The sequence below is a fragment of the Lytechinus variegatus genome, chromosome 19 (genome assembly GCF_018143015.1).
Source record: "Lytechinus variegatus isolate NC3 chromosome 19, Lvar_3.0, whole genome shotgun sequence".
NCBI lineage: Eukaryota > Metazoa > Echinodermata > Echinoidea > Temnopleuroida > Toxopneustidae > Lytechinus > Lytechinus variegatus.
This window is the reverse complement of record NC_054758.1, coordinates 10,456,599-10,475,894: the sequence shown is the minus strand read 5'-3', so window position 1 is coordinate 10,475,894 and position 19,296 is coordinate 10,456,599. Positions and strand designations below refer to the sequence as shown.

Here is a 19,296-nt window from a genome sequence, read left to right as displayed (position 1 = left end):
AGTTATACAATGAGCCCGTTGTTTTGCTATTATCAGGACATAACCTCCCCCCTCACACACACACACATATGCGCGTGCACACACACGCAACTGTCCAAATCATTGGTCTGTATCGACAGGGCGTTGCGTCTGCTCCGAAAGGATTATCATCGACTATCGCATGAGGTGTAAATGCACCTAATTCGCGGTTATATACACTATGTCCACTTGTCGTGTATCGTTGAAGATGTGGAGTAAGTGATGTCTTTGGAGCCCGGTCAGCAAATGGTCAGAAGTACGTGTCCAGTGTTCCATTGTAGCCTTTACGCTGTTCGCTCCCGTTCGTGGCGCCATGTCGGTAGGGCCCGCTTGTTAAGTAACCATGGTAACCACCGGTTCGGCTTCCGTACGAGAACCCATTGTCGTCCACCGCATAGTGATGCTTGAAGCCGGAAGATCCGTCGTCTTCCATGCCAGAATCTAATCCCATCTCAAGCTTGGCGTTCATTTCGTGCAAGAACCGAGGGTCGGTGTCCGCCGCGAACACGGGGCCGACACTCCTGCTTCGCCTCCGGCCTGCCCTTTCAGAAATGCGACGCTGAAATGATTGATAGATAGATAAAGGCGCACTGTCGTTATGCTGAAGGATCATAATAGTAATTGACACAATTATCCAGTATTTATATTCACAGCATGATGAAACAAAATTACAAGATTAAAGATAGTCACGTCAGGTGGACAAATAAGACAATTCCTCAGTTGTCTAAGGAAATTGAAAATCTATAATAGTCTTGTTTATTTTAACCATGTTATACATGAATTGATGCTGTCGTTTTCCAAGGATTAAAAGTTAGCTATTGCCAACATTTTATGTTATCCAGAAATTCTGTCAGTACAGGTGAACTTCCTCGAATGGCTTTATGTCACCTAAGGCAGTGGGAAAGCAATGTTATTGGCAGACCATTGTCAAAATCGGCCGTGGTCCGCGTCCTTGAATTGGTTGAATTCATGATTTCTTTTGTCCATCATTGTTCCTGTTTGTCGCCATCTATATCGTAAAATCGTATAGATTCTGCAGTTGTCCCATGGGACCATCGATAACCGCCCCCTCCCTGGATATAGCTCGTTGCATGCTGCCGCACACACGACCTTGACGCTACAAGATAATTACTCCATGACACACACTGTAGGTCATACCATCACATAAGAAACAACACACACAGATAGAAGCAAGAGAAAGAGTGTGAAATTTCTTGCGCCCTTGTCCTTGTAGAGAACTTTTCAGTGTTTCATGTGCCCCCCCAAACGCCTGTCGCTCTATCCGTTTTTTTTTTCTCTCTTTATATCAATGCTCAAGACCTGTACGCAGATTTGTTCACAGTGTATTTCAGTGGTGTAGGACATCCTTATAATGTAGCGTCTTGTGTGGAAATGGCATATAGCAAAGATTGAAATTTCATGAAAAAAAGGATGCTTATACACACATATGCGGTAATACTACGGCAATGATACATACTTGCATGGCACCTTCTTGCAAACTATGCAATCCTCCGTCAAGACCTACCTGTGAAAGTGTATTGTCCATGGGGTATCTTCGCGGTCGAGGACGTTCATACCCCCCTGGTGGCCGTCTGAAGTAGCCCGGTATTCCATAAGAAGAACCACCATTCGTTTGCTGCATCTCCCATCTCTTCCGGCGGACAGCAAAGCAAACGAAACACGTGGCAACGAAAAGGAAAATGGTCAGGATGGCGATTAAGGGAAGGCTGATAATGAGCACTGTGGCAGTGTCCGGTGTGTTTGTTGTGACCATATCTTGTCTTTGAAGATAAAAACGTTTATATAAACACATGGAACTATTAGAAATGGACTCTCATCGGATAGTTTATGAACTCACTAACTTGTGACCGTCATTGTGCTCTAACATTCTCTTCATATTTTTTCTACTTTCATCCATTGCACAAACTGTGTGGTGCAGAAGATGATAAATCACTTAAACTTAAATCCTGGAAAGTCGATGTGCAATTCTGGTTTACCTTTAGCAATATCAGTTCCATGTATTTTATTTGGGAAAATGTTTGTACATTTTAAGATAGAGGCAATATTGTGATTTGTAGCCTCTTATTTATAATCCTATTTTTCCAATTTTCATCATAATATCCCAGAGATACATGGCTCATATCCAATACAGATTTCAACTCTTAATGTTATTGAGGTCATTGTGTGCGTGCAGAAATGTGTGGATCAAATAATAAAATATTTTATACAACAAAATCGTCTGCTTCTTAATTTTGCTGCTTCAAATCTAAAGCATGTTGGCAGCCGTTCGATGACGATGCCTAAACATGCATATCAATAATCAACTAGATGGTAGAGAGGTCTCGCTCCGCGCCATACGACGTATTCAAGCACACAGTAAATATATTGTCAAATGTCTTTATGACAAAGATCAACTAAGAAGCTTTGTCGTAAATTGTTCATTTTTTTTTCTTTGTCAAAAATTGGTGAATCAAAACAGCTGTAGGGCTCTGGACAAACGATATATTTGCAATTTTTCGCCAGCACCGAATCTTACGACCGAAGTGCTGTTCCGACTTTATCAAGTTTCGCAAAGCCCTCCTAGCTGTACATTGTCATTTGTCGGGCATTTTCAATATATTTACTGTGTTCCTTAATTCGTTCTGCGTCGTTGCGTGACAACTCTATACTGTGATCTCAAATACACACTGAAAGCTCACATGCAGCGGACTTCTGCAGAGGTGTCGTCGACCCTCTCACATGTAGATCCATCAGCACATGGATTATCCAGGGAACAGGGGTTCGTCAGCAGCCCAAGGCCTGTTGGTGAAAAATATTTCATGTGTGAAACAAATGTGTTTATTATGGAAGATGTGTTAGCCGGGCCGCGAAATTATTTTTCCCGCCGCAGTTGTGGAAGCCAATGTGAATATCTTTACAAATTGTGGTCGTTCGCGTTGCCATGAATGAATCACCACTTTGAATTGCTGATACCCTTATAGTAGTCTTACGCTTAGATCTGTAACGTAGATCAAATTCTTTAGCACTTATTAACTTGCCATAAAAGTATGGTGGCCCTGAAGGGACATCGCATATAGACCAAGTTGCGAATATTCACGACGTCGCCAATTTCGTCGCCAATTTGAATATTGACGACAAAATTCACGACGAAATTCACGACGAATTTCGCGACATCGTGAATTTCGTCGCGAATTATTCACGACGAAATTCACGACGTCGTGAATTTGTTTTGCTTGCCTGGGCGGTATGCGCGAGTTGAAACCAATTCGCCTGCTGCTAATTCCTCCACTCACAACAGGGCTGACATTCAATTAGTCTATTCTGTCTATTTTATAACTTTTCGCCTAACAACCATGGTCCAATAACCATTTGGTCCAGTTATCACTTCGTCTTATCCCCAGTTCGTCTATGTACCATTTCGTCTGATAACTAGTTGGTCTAATATCAATTTTATTTTTCCTTAATTTCGCCCAATTAACACTTGGAATTAGACCACTTGAAAATAAACCATTTAAACGACAGCACGATGTCCACTGCTATCCATATGCATAGGCGGATCCAGGGGGAGGGAGGACAAGGCCCCCCCCCCCCCATTGGCGGAGCAAAAAAAGGAAAAAAAGGAAAGAAAGAAAAAAAGAGGAAAAAGAGAATAGAGAAAAGGAAGAGGAGACGAGTGAATAAAATAATATGAGGGAAGACATGGAAATAAAAAGAATCTTTCATGTCACTATATCAAATTTTCGCTCGCGCTCGCATTGCCCTGTTCCAGGGGCGGATCCAGCCTATTGTGTTTGGAATTAAGGCCTCCATGCATTGGCATATAATCCATTCATTCCATGTCATCATTTCCCAGTAGCAGACTTCCCTGGGTCAGCACATTCCATCCCCTACCCTATCTAATCTGTTCCCATGGTTACCCCTCACCACCGTGTAGAGAGATATATAATACGGTATGACCCTGCGTGGAACCACATGTGTCATACGTATGAATAAAGCACTTGTTCCTTGACCAGCAGAGAGAGCAGTCATGTGTGTATAGTGTGCTATCGGTGTTATAGTAATGAACGCAAAACAGCCTTCGCCAATGGGGGGGGGAATCATTTTTCAGTCATATTTTCCCCGATCGGCCGCTCGAAGATGATTTTTGTTTCTGTGAAGAGGGAGTCTTCTTGGCTTTATTCTTATAAATCAACATAAATATCATAATCCTTATTTATATAATGTGAGCGCGACGCGCGAGCTAATTGTTCTGGAAATCTTAATATGTTTTTTTCCTAAAATTTTAATATTCTTGGCAATGTTTGTTTTCCTAAAAAGCAGAAATGAACTGTTGAAAATTGAAGGTACCTGTTAAAGACTGCATGCAGTTAGTCATGAAGACGTTATATATTTTAAAAATCAAATAATGCGAGCGCGATGCGTAAGCTGATTTTTTTTTACATTTTTACCTAAAAAAATGAAAATTCTAAGGACTTTTTGTAACTTAAACAAAATAGGTATATAATAAACAATTGATGTGAGCGCGAAGCGCGAGCTAAAACTTTTGACATTTCTACATAAAGAATGGGCATTTTTAATCAATTTTTGAGATTGTAAACAGGATAGCTATGTAACTAAACAATTGATGCGAGCGCGAAGCGCGAGCGGAAAATTGGTGAGGGGTAACCATGGGAATAGATAAGATAGGGTAGGGGATGGAATGTGCTGACCCAGGGAAGTCTGCTACTGGGAAATGATGACATGGAATGAATGGAATTATTATATGCCAATGCATGGAGGCCTTAATTCCAAACACAATAGGCTGGATCCGCCCCTGGAACAAGGCAATGCGAGCGCGAGCGAAAATTTGATATAGTGACATGAAAGATTCTTTTTATTTCCATGTCTTAATCCCTCATATTATTTTATTCTCTCGTCTCCTCTTCCTTTTCTCTTTTCCCTCTTTTTTTCTTTCCTTTTTTCCTCTTTTTTGCTCCGCCAATGGGGGGGGGGTGCCTCGTCCCCCCTCCCCCTGGATCCGCCTATGCATATGGATAACAGTGGACATTGTTCTGTCGTTTAAATGGTTTATTTTCAAGTGGTCTAATGCCAAGTGTTAATTGGGCGAAATTAAGGAAAATAAAATTGATATTAGACCAACTAGTTATGAGACGAAATGGTCAAAGACGAACTGGTGATAAGACGAAGTGATGACTGGACCAAATGGTTATTGGACCATGGTTGTTCGCCATGGGCGAAAAGTTAATGGACAGATTTGCAATTCACTAAATGAATGTAGACCCTGTTGTGAGTGGACGAATTAGCAGCAGGCGAATTGGTTTCAACCCGCATACCGCCCAGGCAAGCAAAACAAATTCACGACGAAATTGGCGACGAAATTCACGACGTCGTGAATTTCGTCGTGAATAATTCGCGACGAAATTCACGATGTCGCGAATTTCGTCGTGAATTTCGTCAATATTCAAATTGGCGACTAAATTGGCGACGTCTTGAATTTCGTCGTGAATATTCGCGATTTGGTCTATATGCGATTACCCTTCAGGGCCACCATATAAATTACAGGGAAAAATTCAAGGCTAAGATATGGCTAGCCTAGGCTAGCGCAAATAACCTTATCTCATATCTGGACCTGTCTATATGCCTGCGGCTGACTAATGCCATGGTTAGCTTAGAATTGGATAATTCCAAACTTTACATTTACTTGTAAACGTTAGACCAATGAGCTCGGTCGCCTTGGATCAATAGGTCTATAGTCCGTATATGGAACTAGATATAGATTCTAGTAACACAATAGCCGATTTGGAGCTCGGGAAATTGAAAACTTAACGGTAAAGAAAATGCAGATCGATCTATTATATTTCGTTTATCAAGACGGGGATCGAGTTTACTCTGCGATTGCAATATAATGAAATGTTGCAATCAATCAATATGGCCTCATAAATACATGATTAGCCCCATTGAAGTCAGCATATTATTGGCCTGGTTCTGTAAATTAGGAACCAGACCAAATACATTTACTTCAATGGGGCTAATTATGTATTCCTGAGGTCATATCTCAGACCCCCATGGACCGATTATCACAAAATTTTGGCAGTGGAGGTAGTTTTATCATGCTTCACCAAGATATTATATCAAACATGCATAAATGCACAATTGGAAAATTGATGACGTCACACTTCGTTACTCTATCAATGGGAGTCTCTTGCGTTAATCATCCATTTCTTAACATCGTGAGACTATGACTTCTCCATCCTGCTAACAAAAATTGTTATCATGAGGAAAAACTAAATTCAAACTTACTCTGAACGGTAACACCGGAATCCTTAATAGCAGATACCAGGAGTGGTATCAACTCTAGAATTGTTACGTCACCATTAAAGGTAACATCGAGTCTAATCCTTGCTGTAATAAAACCAATGACGTCATCATTTGCCGAAATGGCAGTTCCGTTCACACTGATTACTACTGGTACGCTTTCCAAAGCACTCACAATCTGTAAAAAAATAATTTGTGATTACAGTAAGTGGTCAGTCAGCTAGGCAGGTATAATACATGCAGCACAGTGCCTATGTGAGTTACATGAGCCCTCTAATTAGGATTGATAAAGCATATTCTAAAGTTTGTAATGATTGTGCGAGACAAATAACTGAAGTGTTTAATGTTTGAGTGAAATCAGGTCCGACCAATGAACCATCAAGTTGTCTTCAGGTTCTTAATCCAGTCAAGCTAGTAGAAATTGCCCATACTCAAAGTGAAGTGTTATGCTGCCATATGGCACTTGCATGATTTTGGGGTCCCTCATTCGCACGATTCGATCGTGCCTAATCGTGACAACGCAGGCATGACCTGCGTCAATGTTCCATAGCATGATAATCCCACCTAGGCTGCGTTTATGCGACCTCAACCCAGAATCATGATTGGAATCACGATTTGAATCATGATTCAAAACAGCAACATGAATCACGATCCGACAGAATCAGCGTTTATACGACCATCTTTCTAACGCTGTTTCTCCCTGAATTCGGGCCGATCCAGTGCGCATCACAGTGCGCAGTTTGACCCAGGAAGTATAGGTCAACATTTTCGCGCGTGTTTCTAACTTCACGTCGGCTGCTAGATTTTTGCTGCCACCGGAGCTAACGCGCGATCGTTTGTGCAAGCAGTGCAACTCGGCTTCCGAAAAATAAATCTTTTACTTCCAGAATTCAGTGTATTGTACCTCGTATGGTTTTTGTTTACTTGTATTCAATCTTGTCGGTTCATCAAAAATGGTGTTCGGTAGCCGTAGTACTGGGCACGAATTCTGTTAATTTTGTCTCGACAGGCGGTGCCACATCTCCGTTGAAATCCCTCCCTTGCAAGCGCCGCTGAAAGGGACTCGTAGATCGTCTTATATTTCTGTGAATCCCGGTAAGGGATGCTTGTGCTTCAGGCTGAGCCCAAAGCACAAGCAGAGCCCTGAGTTCGTCGTCAGTCCAATTTGTGCCTTTGGAACTTGAAGACATGATTGATGAAAACAGTGAAATCAGGGTGACCAGACGTCCCGTATTTCCGGGATTGTCCCGTATTTCAGAATATTGAACAAAATGTAGTTAATACATTTGAAAGTGACGAATTTTCATTAAATAACCAACAGCTGACGAAGCAGGGACAACAATTAAATCGATAACTGTAAACTTTTTGCAAGTTCTGCGATGATTTCTTGCTAATACATTGCAAACGAACTGGCCTCCTGCCTGTGTGTGGCAGGCTACTAGCTAGGCATGGAGGATCGAAGCAAATTCTCAATGGTGCAAACACCTCACATGATAAACAGTTTTTCTACCAAAATAATCACAAAATCGGCGGGAAATTCTTATAATTATACTATGGATTCTCAGTTTAATGATTTGGAGATGTAATCGGAGGAAAATGTTATTGACTTTTCATAAATCTAGTTTCAGCTTTCGTTTTGAGTCTTGGTGTGCACGATGCCGCGATGTTTCATCTAATTTTTAAGTTTGACAATATGTTTCACTTTGAAATTTTATTCATTTCTAAAACATTTTATGTTTAAAATTTTAAAAATACATTTAATAAAGTTATGATTTTTATTAGATGATTGGATTTTTTTGTTTACTTGAAGTTTGAACTTTTCCCTTTTCTTTATTTTATATATACCCTATCCTTTCTGCTTGCCCTTTTTTGTTCCATCTATCTTTATTTCCTATCTTTCTTTCCTCGACATTTTCTTTTCTCTCTCTCTCTCTCTCTCTCTCTGTTCATTTTTCTTTCTTTCCTTCTTTATCCAATATACTTTTTTAAGTTTCCTTCAGAAATTCTTTCTTTCCTTATAATTACCTTGGCTTCCTTCTCTCTTCGTCTCCTGTTTCTTTTCGTTCTTTCCTTCCATTATTTTCTATTTTTTCGTTCTCTTCCCCTTCATTCTTCCCTTCCATTCTTTATTCCTTTCTTCATTTTTCCCTTCTCATTCTTTTCCCTTATTTTTATTTTCTTTCTATTGTTTCTTTCTTTCAAAGAATGAAGGAAACATGTTTATTTCCTTCATTCTTTCTTTCCTCCTACTTTTTCTCACCTTTCCCCCTTTAATTGTCTCCTTTATTTTGCGAGACATTTATTAATCTTCCCTTCCTTTCTTTCTATATTCATTTCAAAGAATGACGGAAACCTTTTTTATCTCTTTTATTATTTCTTTCATCCTTTTATTCTAACTTTCTGTTATTTTTTTCTGTTTTCTATCCTTCCCAATCATCTCTTTTCTTTCTCTCCTTCATTCTTTCGTTCACCTTCCCTTCTAATTCTTTATATTTTTTTCAAAAGTCTTATTATTATACTATGGATTCTCAGAAGCCCACACTTTGTGTGGGCTTCTTTGTTGATCTTCGTTTGTCAATTGTCCCGTATTTCATTTTGTGAAATCTGGTCACCCTGAGTGAAATATACAAATGACGCTACAGTACAACCCCGGGGTACAATACACAGAATGATAATTCCTAAATGCACATGACAATTGGCATATACCGGTACTAGTACACTGGCAATCTGCTACACGAAAATTAACCTGCACGAAACACAGCGCGCGCCTTTGAGTCGAACCCGGAAGAAGCACGACACAATGACGTCATAGAATCATGATTCAAATCACGATATCGTTTATACGACCCTTTTCGTTCGTGATTCTACAGAAACGTCTTTCCAAACGCCCCTTTTTCCGTGTTTCATGTTTGTGATTTGAAAGACGTTTATTTCCAATTTCGACTAAACGCAATCGTGATTCTGCAGAATCGTGATTTGAATCATGATTCTAATCATGATTCTAGGGTAAAAAAGTGTCGAATAAACGCACCCCTAGTTCACGGCACTCTTGCCGCAAAAGGCAAGACACATTCCATTTTTTTGCCGTCGATGCGTGCATTTTTGAAGGAAAAATTCATTTTCCCATACTTACCCTGTCCTGTAGGCTTTGAACAGCTGATGAACCAATAGGAATAGCTGCACGTTTACCTAAAACGTGTTCATCCATGACAAAAGCCACCATTGATGCTTTAAAAAAAGAAATGGAAATGACAAGCCTTGTTCAAATAAGTGGTGTTGTTTAAAACTAGAAACTAACGTTTATCATTTATGATTGGCGAACGTTTAAATCGTATACAATTAAGATCATTAAAGTCAAAAGATTTAAACGATAATGTAGTACGAATAAGAAAATCTTGCAGCAATATGTAAAAAAAAATTTTGAATCGTCCACAGAATTTTGATCCTGTAGATGCTGATGGCCTACGTGGTTCCTTTCTTGATGGTAACTAATGCAAATGTCATTGAAATGAGTATTGGATCACAAGAACTTTTTCGTTATAATGTTTCCCTCGTCCGTTTAATTTATTTCAACTTGAAAATTATGATCACGTCGTGCAAAGATTGTTCACGGACCCCAAAAGAAATTTCCGCCGTATAAGTCTCATTTACTACGGAGACACGTATCTCTGGATATACAACGCATCGATTTCTTTGAAAATGCAGTTCAATCACAACAGAGAGCTGAGAGGCTTTTGTCAAAAGTTGGTGGACTGGGGCAGCAGATCATCCAGAGATTTACAGCGGACGAACAATCGCAAATATGTCGTTGTCCAGAGCCAAGAGATTCCCGACCTTTCGTTTGAGGACGCGTACGCTTATTTAGAACGGTAGTTCATTTTGGGAGAGACTTTTGGGCCCGTCGTCATGGTCGTAAAACTCCGTCCTGTAATGCAAATTTTGTGACATGGGATTTTTTTTCGTTTCGCATCTGGAACGGAAACATTCAATTTGCGTTTCGTGTGCAAAATTCTGGTTGCTACTATGGTAACAGCGATATATCTGATTTAGGACGACTTTCCAAATCCAAATTTGCTTCCTCCCAGAGCTCGAGAGGCCGCCCGGGGGACCCACTTCCATTGAATGGTGGATACCAGGCGCGACCACACGTAAAAAGGGAAAGAGTGGGTATACGTATAGGCCTATGTAGCGTTATGAGGGTGTGAGAAACAATGATTAAAATACTGAAAAGGGATATATTTCCACTACTTGTAGGGTGTCACAACCCAAATACTTGTTGAGAGATGCATTTTCATAATCTGGAAAAGACCTTCCCTTGTTTAGGGTGCTTTACGAAACCCCATGGTCGCGCCTGGTATCCACTCATCAATGGAAGTGTACCCCCCGGCAAACCCCCCATTTCTGCGGAAAAGTAAAACATACTGCCCATAACATTGTGTGCTAGAGGCATATCGTTTATGTGGAAGGTGCTGGCAAAAGAAAAAAAACTCCGCAAATTTAGACGGTTCATGGCCTGTTGCATGCTGTGTACATGTCAACGCATGGGAAATGATTCGGCTTGAGAGGTGATCTGACCCATGGAATCAATTGCCAGTGATCCACAAATAATGCACATTAAATGCAATATCGATTCGATGGACTGTAATGATCTATATCTAAGCCTTAATTCGGTAAGTTTTTCCTTACTCAATATGTACTCGATTTGTTTGAAAAACCACTTTCTTATCCATGTCATAATCTACATTTCGCATGTCTCCAGCCAGCTGGAGTCATAGCCATGATACAGGTACAGTCCCGCCGCGAGCTTAGGCAGGCAAATGGCATGGCATGGCATGCTGGTATCGTATGAAAGAGCTTTGCACACGAAAAGCAAGATCTATAGGGCCTGTAACACAAAGCTTGGCAATGATCGTAAAACAATTTTCTACGTTTGATTGTATTGACTGTAATGTATAATCAATCTAGAAATTCGAGTCTATGATTAATCGTTAACTTTTGAGTTACCCGACTCTAATCTCGCGTTGTAGAGATTTGCGAAATGTGCCTATTCAGATGCTTACCGGGTCCACCAACTTTCGACAAAAGCCTCTCACCTCTTCATTGTGATTTGGCTTGCATTTTCAAAGGAAATCGGCGCGTTATAGAGAGTTTCTCCGTAGTAAATGCGAAAAGTCGCTATTTATACGTCGGAAGTTTATTTTAGTGTCTGTGTAAATCTTTCTACGCGTAGGCAATGATCATTGGAGTATACTGCTTTCTCTAACATGACAGTTGATGTCATCAGGTGCTGACAGGGCTTGTGAAAATGCTTCTGGGATGTAACCAACTTTTGGCGATGTAAAACGCTAATACAATTTTTGTAGGTAGTAAAACTCGGTCTCAGTATTTCTTTGTCGTAATGATATTACAATCAATTTTGGACGAAAATAAGTGATAAGGGGATAAACATGTACACAACAATATCTTTGAAACCGCGTTTATATCTAAAAAAAACGATTTAAACTTTCACAACAAAACACTGAGAGAATGTAGCTCATATGATACAGTGAAAGAATCATGAATGCATAAAGTGAATGTATTATAATGTAACATTATTACCTCAATTTGTAAAAGTGCATTGATTTGTGCGCATATGGAAAACTTGCGTGCATCTGCTTGACAGGCTTTCGCTACAATATGTAAATTTGCCTCACAATTTTCGGAAATCATAAGTGTATGAATATTTCTACTTTTCTCGGTTTTAAACAGATTCCTTTTATGATATTAATGATCGAAAAAGTGTCACCGACAAAGTTCATCAAAAAAAACAATTTAAAATAAACTGCTCGAAAAATCAATAAAATACATATAGGAAATTATGTTATGAGAATTAAGTAATTGAAGAAATTCACACAGGTCTATACTACAAGAGCCGATCGACAAATGCAGCAAAGGGAGCTGAAATAATCAGGATTTCCCAAAGCTGATGGGGGTCACCACAAGCAATTAGGAATTCAATATCTCTATTTAAAAAACAGCAAATAAACGAGTAGCCATACTGACACAGAGGGCTGTGGAGACAAACTGACCTCCTTTTCCTGATACCCTCAGATCCATTGAATCATCTTAAGGATATGCATATTTTAATAAAAGCAGAAAAAAATATTGGTAAAGGTTTGATGAAGATTCTTTAGAAATAACGAAGTTAAACATTTTGAATTTTCAGTTTTGATTTCGTGGGGTCACAGGCGATCACCCTTTTCGTTTATAATTATTTTCAAGGGATTTTATTTGTGCGGGTTCTACTTCACCTGACACATCATTGTATACTCTTCATGAAAAATATTTCATATTCATCATGTTCCAGTAAAAATATGTAATTTGTATTTCACGACGTAGGGGGAGCTGCTCGAACATGACATCTCGTTTATTCTCTGATGTATTTCTCTCAAGACTACAGGTATATTTTTTTTATTACAACCATTAATTGTAAGGGTGAACTTCCCCTTATTCAAATCGGGTAGTGTCTGATTTAACGAAAAACTTACCTGATTTGGGGCAAGTCGAGTAATTTTCACACTCTGAAAAAAAGTAAAGAGTGGTACAAACTTATATTATTGAAACTCGAATAAATCAAGAGTAAACCACTTGAAGGCTTATTAAGCCCCCATGGACATTTCGCGATAAATCACGATAAACTCACGATAAACCGCGATAAATTACCAGAAGCTCTTACAGCATATTAAATACACATTTCTCTATTTGACCCTTACATTTGAAAACCAGGTTTGGAGACCAAATATATGACACAAGAGTATTAGGTTTCGCTCGTGTTTTTAGATTTGTATCTGCACAGCGGACCAAAATTTGCCCCCAAAACGTGTTTTCATATACAACTTCAATTCATGGTTACTTTCAGGCAACAATCCAGAAATGTATGATTAGTATGCTGGTACCATTCCAAATCAATTAGTTTTCGGCATTTCTTTTCTCCTAATAATATCTCCTTCAATTTTGGGCGAAAACCGGAATGAAATAGACGTACATAAATTCACTCTCATTTATAAACAAAATAAAACATTGAGAGAAAATGTGATTCATATACATACAATGAATGAATTATGAATTCACAACATGGATTTAATATACAGTGACACATAACTACCTCAAATTATAAAAGTGCATTGTTTTGTGCGACAGATTAATGCGACCGTTTTTTCAATATATATATATATATATATATATATACACACAAATGTGTGAAGTTATACATGTACAACAGCTTTGGCAACACTTTTATTTAAATAGTTAGAGAACAATGGTAGGCGTATATATAAGGTTCCCCAGAGCTATCTACCCTCTATATAAATTTAATTTTAATTAAACTAATTTCTCATTAATGATAATCATAACTACTATCTCCAAAAAATAGTAAATAAATGCGGCTGAAGAATAACAGGATATGGTTAGTCAAACGACGGGACATCACCAAACAAAAACGTTCTAGGGAAAGTATGAATGAGAACCTTGCAAGACCAAGACAGCGCAAGACATAATATAACAATACAAGAACAGGTCACAACAAGGCAAGAAGAAAACGAAACAAAACTACATTAAGTAGACAGGAAGAAGAAGGATAGAAGATAATGAATCAGGAAGAATGGAAGATCCTCATATATCTTAAGTGGTGTTGTTATTAGAAGTGTTATATTTTTTCTTAGATATTTTAAAGCTACATGTATAATAAAGATTAGGATCACAGTCGTCAATATCCATCAACAGATGAATAACGTGGATGCTAAAAAGAAAAAAAATCATTTCGTTAGCTTTTTATTCCTTTCAATCCTCAGCAACTAGTGATATCAAAGAATTTCGTTGCCTGTAGAGCAGTTCATTTCAGTAAAGCCAGTAGTTCATTTACACAAAGGATATGATTACAGCCATTAATTATAATGAGGAAAATATAAGGATCAATGGGTATTTTGCCTTTCGTTCCCTACATTAACTTATAATAATGATATGATTTTTGTTAAACCTGTCGAGCAGTTCATTCCAGTATAGCGAGAAGCACAGTTACAAGTATAAGAGTTTATTCCATCATCGCAAGTTCCTCCATTCAAACAAGGGAAGGGATCACAATCGTCAATATCTGCAATAATATCAATAACATTCAAGATTAAATAGGAGAATGTTAGTTTATATTCCTTGTATTGCTCATAAATAAATGATTAAGTTTGCTACATGTTAAGCAGGTCATTCCAGTATAACCTGGGACCCGTAACACCAAGGTTAGCAATGATTGTAGGACTTTTTCCTATGATTAATCGCTAACCTTTGTGTTACGGGGCCCAGGAGCACAGTTACAAGTATAAGAGTTGATACCATCATCGTAATAGAGGAAGAATGAATGGAGGAAATGTTCCTCCATTCACACAAGGGGGAGGATCACAAACTTCGATAACTGTAAAAAGATCAATAACATTGATGATTGAATAGAATGTTAGCTTCGAATTCATTGTATTGCTCCTGAATAAGTCTCATACCTCTTAAGCAGATCTTTCCATGAGTCCTCATCGAGACTCAAAAGCTTTGGCAAACAGAACGCAGCTCTATGTATATAAAACGGAGGACAGTCAGAGTAGGTCTCTCTCATAGCCTGGGTTATTGGCACAGAAATGCAGAGCATTTTGCTTTTCGGTTATTATATCCCCAAAATTTGTCTCCCGAGATTCTCAACCCTTAAGTGAATGGATAATGGTTCTTTATTATATTTACTTACTATGACATTGAGGAAATACATCTGAGAAATTCCCGGAGCTTGTGCATGTGACAGAGGATTGGCCTGTCAGATTGTATCCAGTCGGACAAGAGAATGTGCATGCTTGGTTCAAGCCAACCTCTTCACCAGGTGTACAAGACGAATTGACGTTTTCTCCAAATTCAGAAACATCACAAGTAACTGACCAGTCGAAACAAAAATTGATGATGTCAGAAATCAAGATCTTTAAGAAATGGTCGTTTATTGTAACAAAAATTTATGTATGCAAAATTATGTATGAACAGATAGAGAAAACGTCTCATTAAGGTCTTTATTCTGAAGAAGGAAAACTAAAAACCTATATCCTTCTTCCTTTTTTATCCCTTCGCTTTTTCCTCTCATTTTCTTCTTCTTTTTTGCTTTTGAGTACTTTTTCCCTTGGCTCTGCGCCTGATAAAACTCTTTCCAACAACATTATGAAGGTACTCACGGTGAGATAATTATTTTGCTTTGTAAAGAGAATTTCTCTTTGTGTTGTATGCCTCCCGATCTCCATGTGACTTTGTACGTCTTACTTTTTTGTATAGTCTGTCTCTCCTATAAGTCATTTCTCATATGATGAAGATAAATAAAGAGTTCACTTGTCTTCGACAATATCACAAGAGTATCAAATCGATCAAAATAGATGATAACTTGACGGTATACTACATGAGTCGTGAACTGCTACACATGCATGACAGGGAGTTGAAATTGTCAGAATATCCCATATACATAGCTGATAAGGTCACGACAAGAATTGCATCATCCTAACGATATGTAGTTTTTAATTAAGCAGAAAAAATATACGGGTAAAGGTTTAATGAAAACTCATTAGAAACAAGAGTTGTGAATGTCCATACTTTTGTGATGTCACAGGCGAACCCCCCACCCCCCTTCTTTTTAAAAAAATCTATAATTATGTTGAAGGGGTTTTATTTGTGCGGGTTCTATTTCACCTGACACATCATTGTATACACTTCATGAAAAATATTTCACATTCATCATGTTCCAGTAAAAATATATGATTTGTATTTCACGATGTACGGCTTGGGGGAGCTGCTCGAACATCATGATGACGTCATATTTCAAAAAAGAGAAGAAATTTCAAATCTCGTTTATTTTTTGATGTATTTCTCTCAAGACTACAGGTATATTTTTTTATTACAATCAATAATTGTAAGGGTGAACTTCCCCTCATTCAAATCGGGTAGTGTCTGATTTAACGAAAAACTTACCTGATTTGGGGCAAGTCACGTAATTTTCACACTCTGAAAAAAAGTAAAGAGTGGTACAAACTTATATTATTGAAACTCGAATAAATCAAGAGTAAACTACTTGAAGGCTTATTAAGCCCCCATGGACATTTCGCGATAAATCACGATAAACTCACGATAAACCGCGATAAATTACCAGAAGCTCTTACAGCATATTAAATACACATTTCTCTATTTGACCCTTACATTTGAAAACCAGGTTTGGAGACCAAATATATGACACAAGAGTATTAGGTTTCGCTCGTGTTTTTAGATTTGTATCTGCACAGCGGACCAAAATTTGCCCCAAAAACGTGTTTTCATATACAACTTCAATTCATGGTTACTTTCAGGCAACAATCCAGAAATGTATGATTAGTATGCTGGTACCATTCCAAATCAATTAGTTTTCGGCATTTCTTTTCTCCTAATAATATCTCCTTCAATTTTGGGCGAAAACCGGAATGAAATAGACGTACATAAATTCACTCTCATTTATAAACAAAATAAAACATTGAGAGAAAATGTGATTCATATACATACAATGAATGAATTATGAATTCACAACATGGATTTAATATACAGTGACACATAACTACCTCAAATTATAAAAGTGCATTGTTTTGTGCGACAGATTAATGCGACCGTTTTTTCAATATATATATATATATATATATATATACACACAAATGTGTGAAGTTATACATGTACAACAGCTTTGGCAACACTTTTATTTAAATAGTTAGAGAACAATGGTAGGCGTATATATAAGGTTCCCCAGAGCTACCTTCCCTCTATATAAATTTAATTTTAATTAAACTAATTTCTCATTAATGATAATCATAACTACAATCTCCAAAAAATAGTAAATAAATGCGGCTGAAGAATAACAGGATATGGTAAGTCAAACGACGGGACATCATCAAACAAAAACGTTCTAGGGAAAGTATGTATGAGAACCTTGCAAGACCAAGACACCGCAAGACATAATATAACAATACAAGAACAGGTCACAACAAGGCAAGAAGAAAACGAAACAAAACTACACAAAGTAGACAGGAAGAAGAAGGATAGAAGATAATGAATCAGGAAGAATGGAAGATCCTCATATATCTTAAGTGGTGTTGTTATTAGAAGTGTTATATTTTTTCTTAGATATTTTAAAGCTACATGTATAATAAAGATTAGGATCACAGTCGTCAATATCCATCAACAGATGAATAACGTGGATGCTAAAAAGAAAAAAAAATCATTTCATTAGCTTTTTATTCCTTTCATTCCTCAGCAACTAGTGATATCAAAGAATTTCGTTGCCTGTCGAGCAGTTCATTTCAGTAAAGCCAGGAGTTCATTTACACAAAGGATATAATTACAGCCATTAATAATAATGAGGAAAATATAAGGATCAGTGGGTGTTTTGCCTTTCGTTCCCTACATTAACCTATAATAATGATATGATTTTTGTTAAACCTGTCGAGCAGTTCATTCCAGTATAGCTAGGAGCACAGTTACAAGTATAAGAGTTTATTCCATCATCGCAAGTTCCTCCATTCAAACAAGGGAAGGGATCACAATCGTCAATATCTGCAATAATATCAATAACATTCAAGATTAAATAGGAGAATGTTAGTTTATATTCCTTGTATTGCTCATAAATAAATGATTAAGTTATGACCTGTTAAGCAGGTAATTCCAGTATAACCTGTGACCCGTAACACCAAGGTTAGCAATGATTGTAAAACCTTTTCCTATGATTAATCGCTAACCTTTGTGTTACGGGGCCCAGAAGCAAAGTTAAAAGTATAAGACTTGATACCATCATCGAAATAGAGGAATGAATGGAGGAAATGTTCCTCCATTCACACATGGGGGAAGATCACAAACTTCTATATCTGTAAAAAGATCAATAACATTGATGATTGAATAGAATGTTAGCTTCAAATTCTTTGTATTGCTCATAAATATGTCTGTTACCTGTTAAGCAGGTCTTTCCACGAGTCCTCATCGAGATTCAAAAGCTTTGGCAAACAGAACACAGCTCTTTACTCTCACAAAAGAAGTATTTCCAAAAGAAAGTTTCGTATGTATATAAAACGGAGGACAGTCAGAGTAGGTCTCTCTCATAGCCTGGGTTATTGGCACAGAAATGCAGAGCATTTTGCTTTTCGGTTATTATATCCCCAAAATTTGTCTCCCGAGATTCTCAACCCTTAAGTGAATGGATAATGGTTCTTTATTATATTTACTTACTATGACATTGGGGAAATGGATCCGAGAAATTTCCGGAGCTTGTGCATGTGACAGAGGATTGGCCTGTCAGATTGTAACCAGTCGGACAAGAGAATGTGCATGCTTGGTTCAAGCCAACCTCTTCACCAGGTGTACAAGACGAATTGACGTTTTCTCCAAATTCAGAAACATCACAAGTAACTGACCAGTCGAAACAAAAATTGATGATGTCAGAAATCAAGATCTTTAGGAAATGGTCGTTTATTCTAACAAACATTGATCATTGGCAACTGAGCAACGCTGACGCTACCATCATGAACAGAAAAACATCAGCGGTAATATAAGGCAATTATGAAGTGACAATTATCTACATGATCTAGGTGGCTCTTACATTGCGAACTGTATTACCCGGACATTAGCTCCAGATTCTTAAAAGTACTTAAAACATTCAAGGAAATCAGGCGGGGTACCCATTAACCTCATCTGGGCTGATTGCAACACAACGAGGACCAATATCCCACTATAGGAAACAAATTAGTTGGGAATTGAACTCACGCCCATCTGTTTCAAAAGTGAGAGTCAGAAGGTCTGGACCACGTCGCTTCATGCCTATATCACTACAATCATGCCAATAGTATAAATACTTTGACTACCACGCAAGAATCACAACGTACCCCCTATATTATCCCCTATAATCACTGTAAT

At 38.1% G+C, this 19,296-nt stretch overlaps 1 protein-coding gene across 1 annotated transcript; it reads right to left on the bottom strand.

Annotated features, from left to right (window-relative positions):
* Nucleotides 1-268: 268 nt before the first annotated feature.
* LOC121406275 lies at nt 269-19,198 on the bottom strand. Its single transcript, XM_041597293.1, has 10 exons — nt 19,147-19,198; nt 17,833-17,946; nt 16,345-16,377; nt 14,348-14,461; nt 12,861-12,893; nt 9,467-9,561; nt 6,319-6,511; nt 2,718-2,817; nt 1,544-1,799; nt 269-577 (listed from the first exon to the last, which is right to left on the bottom strand). Exons 1-10 carry the CDS (start codon nt 19,196-19,198, stop codon nt 269-271), a joined length of 1,299 nt encoding a protein of 432 aa, XP_041453227.1.
* Between the last annotated feature and the right edge of the window lie 98 nt (nt 19,199-19,296).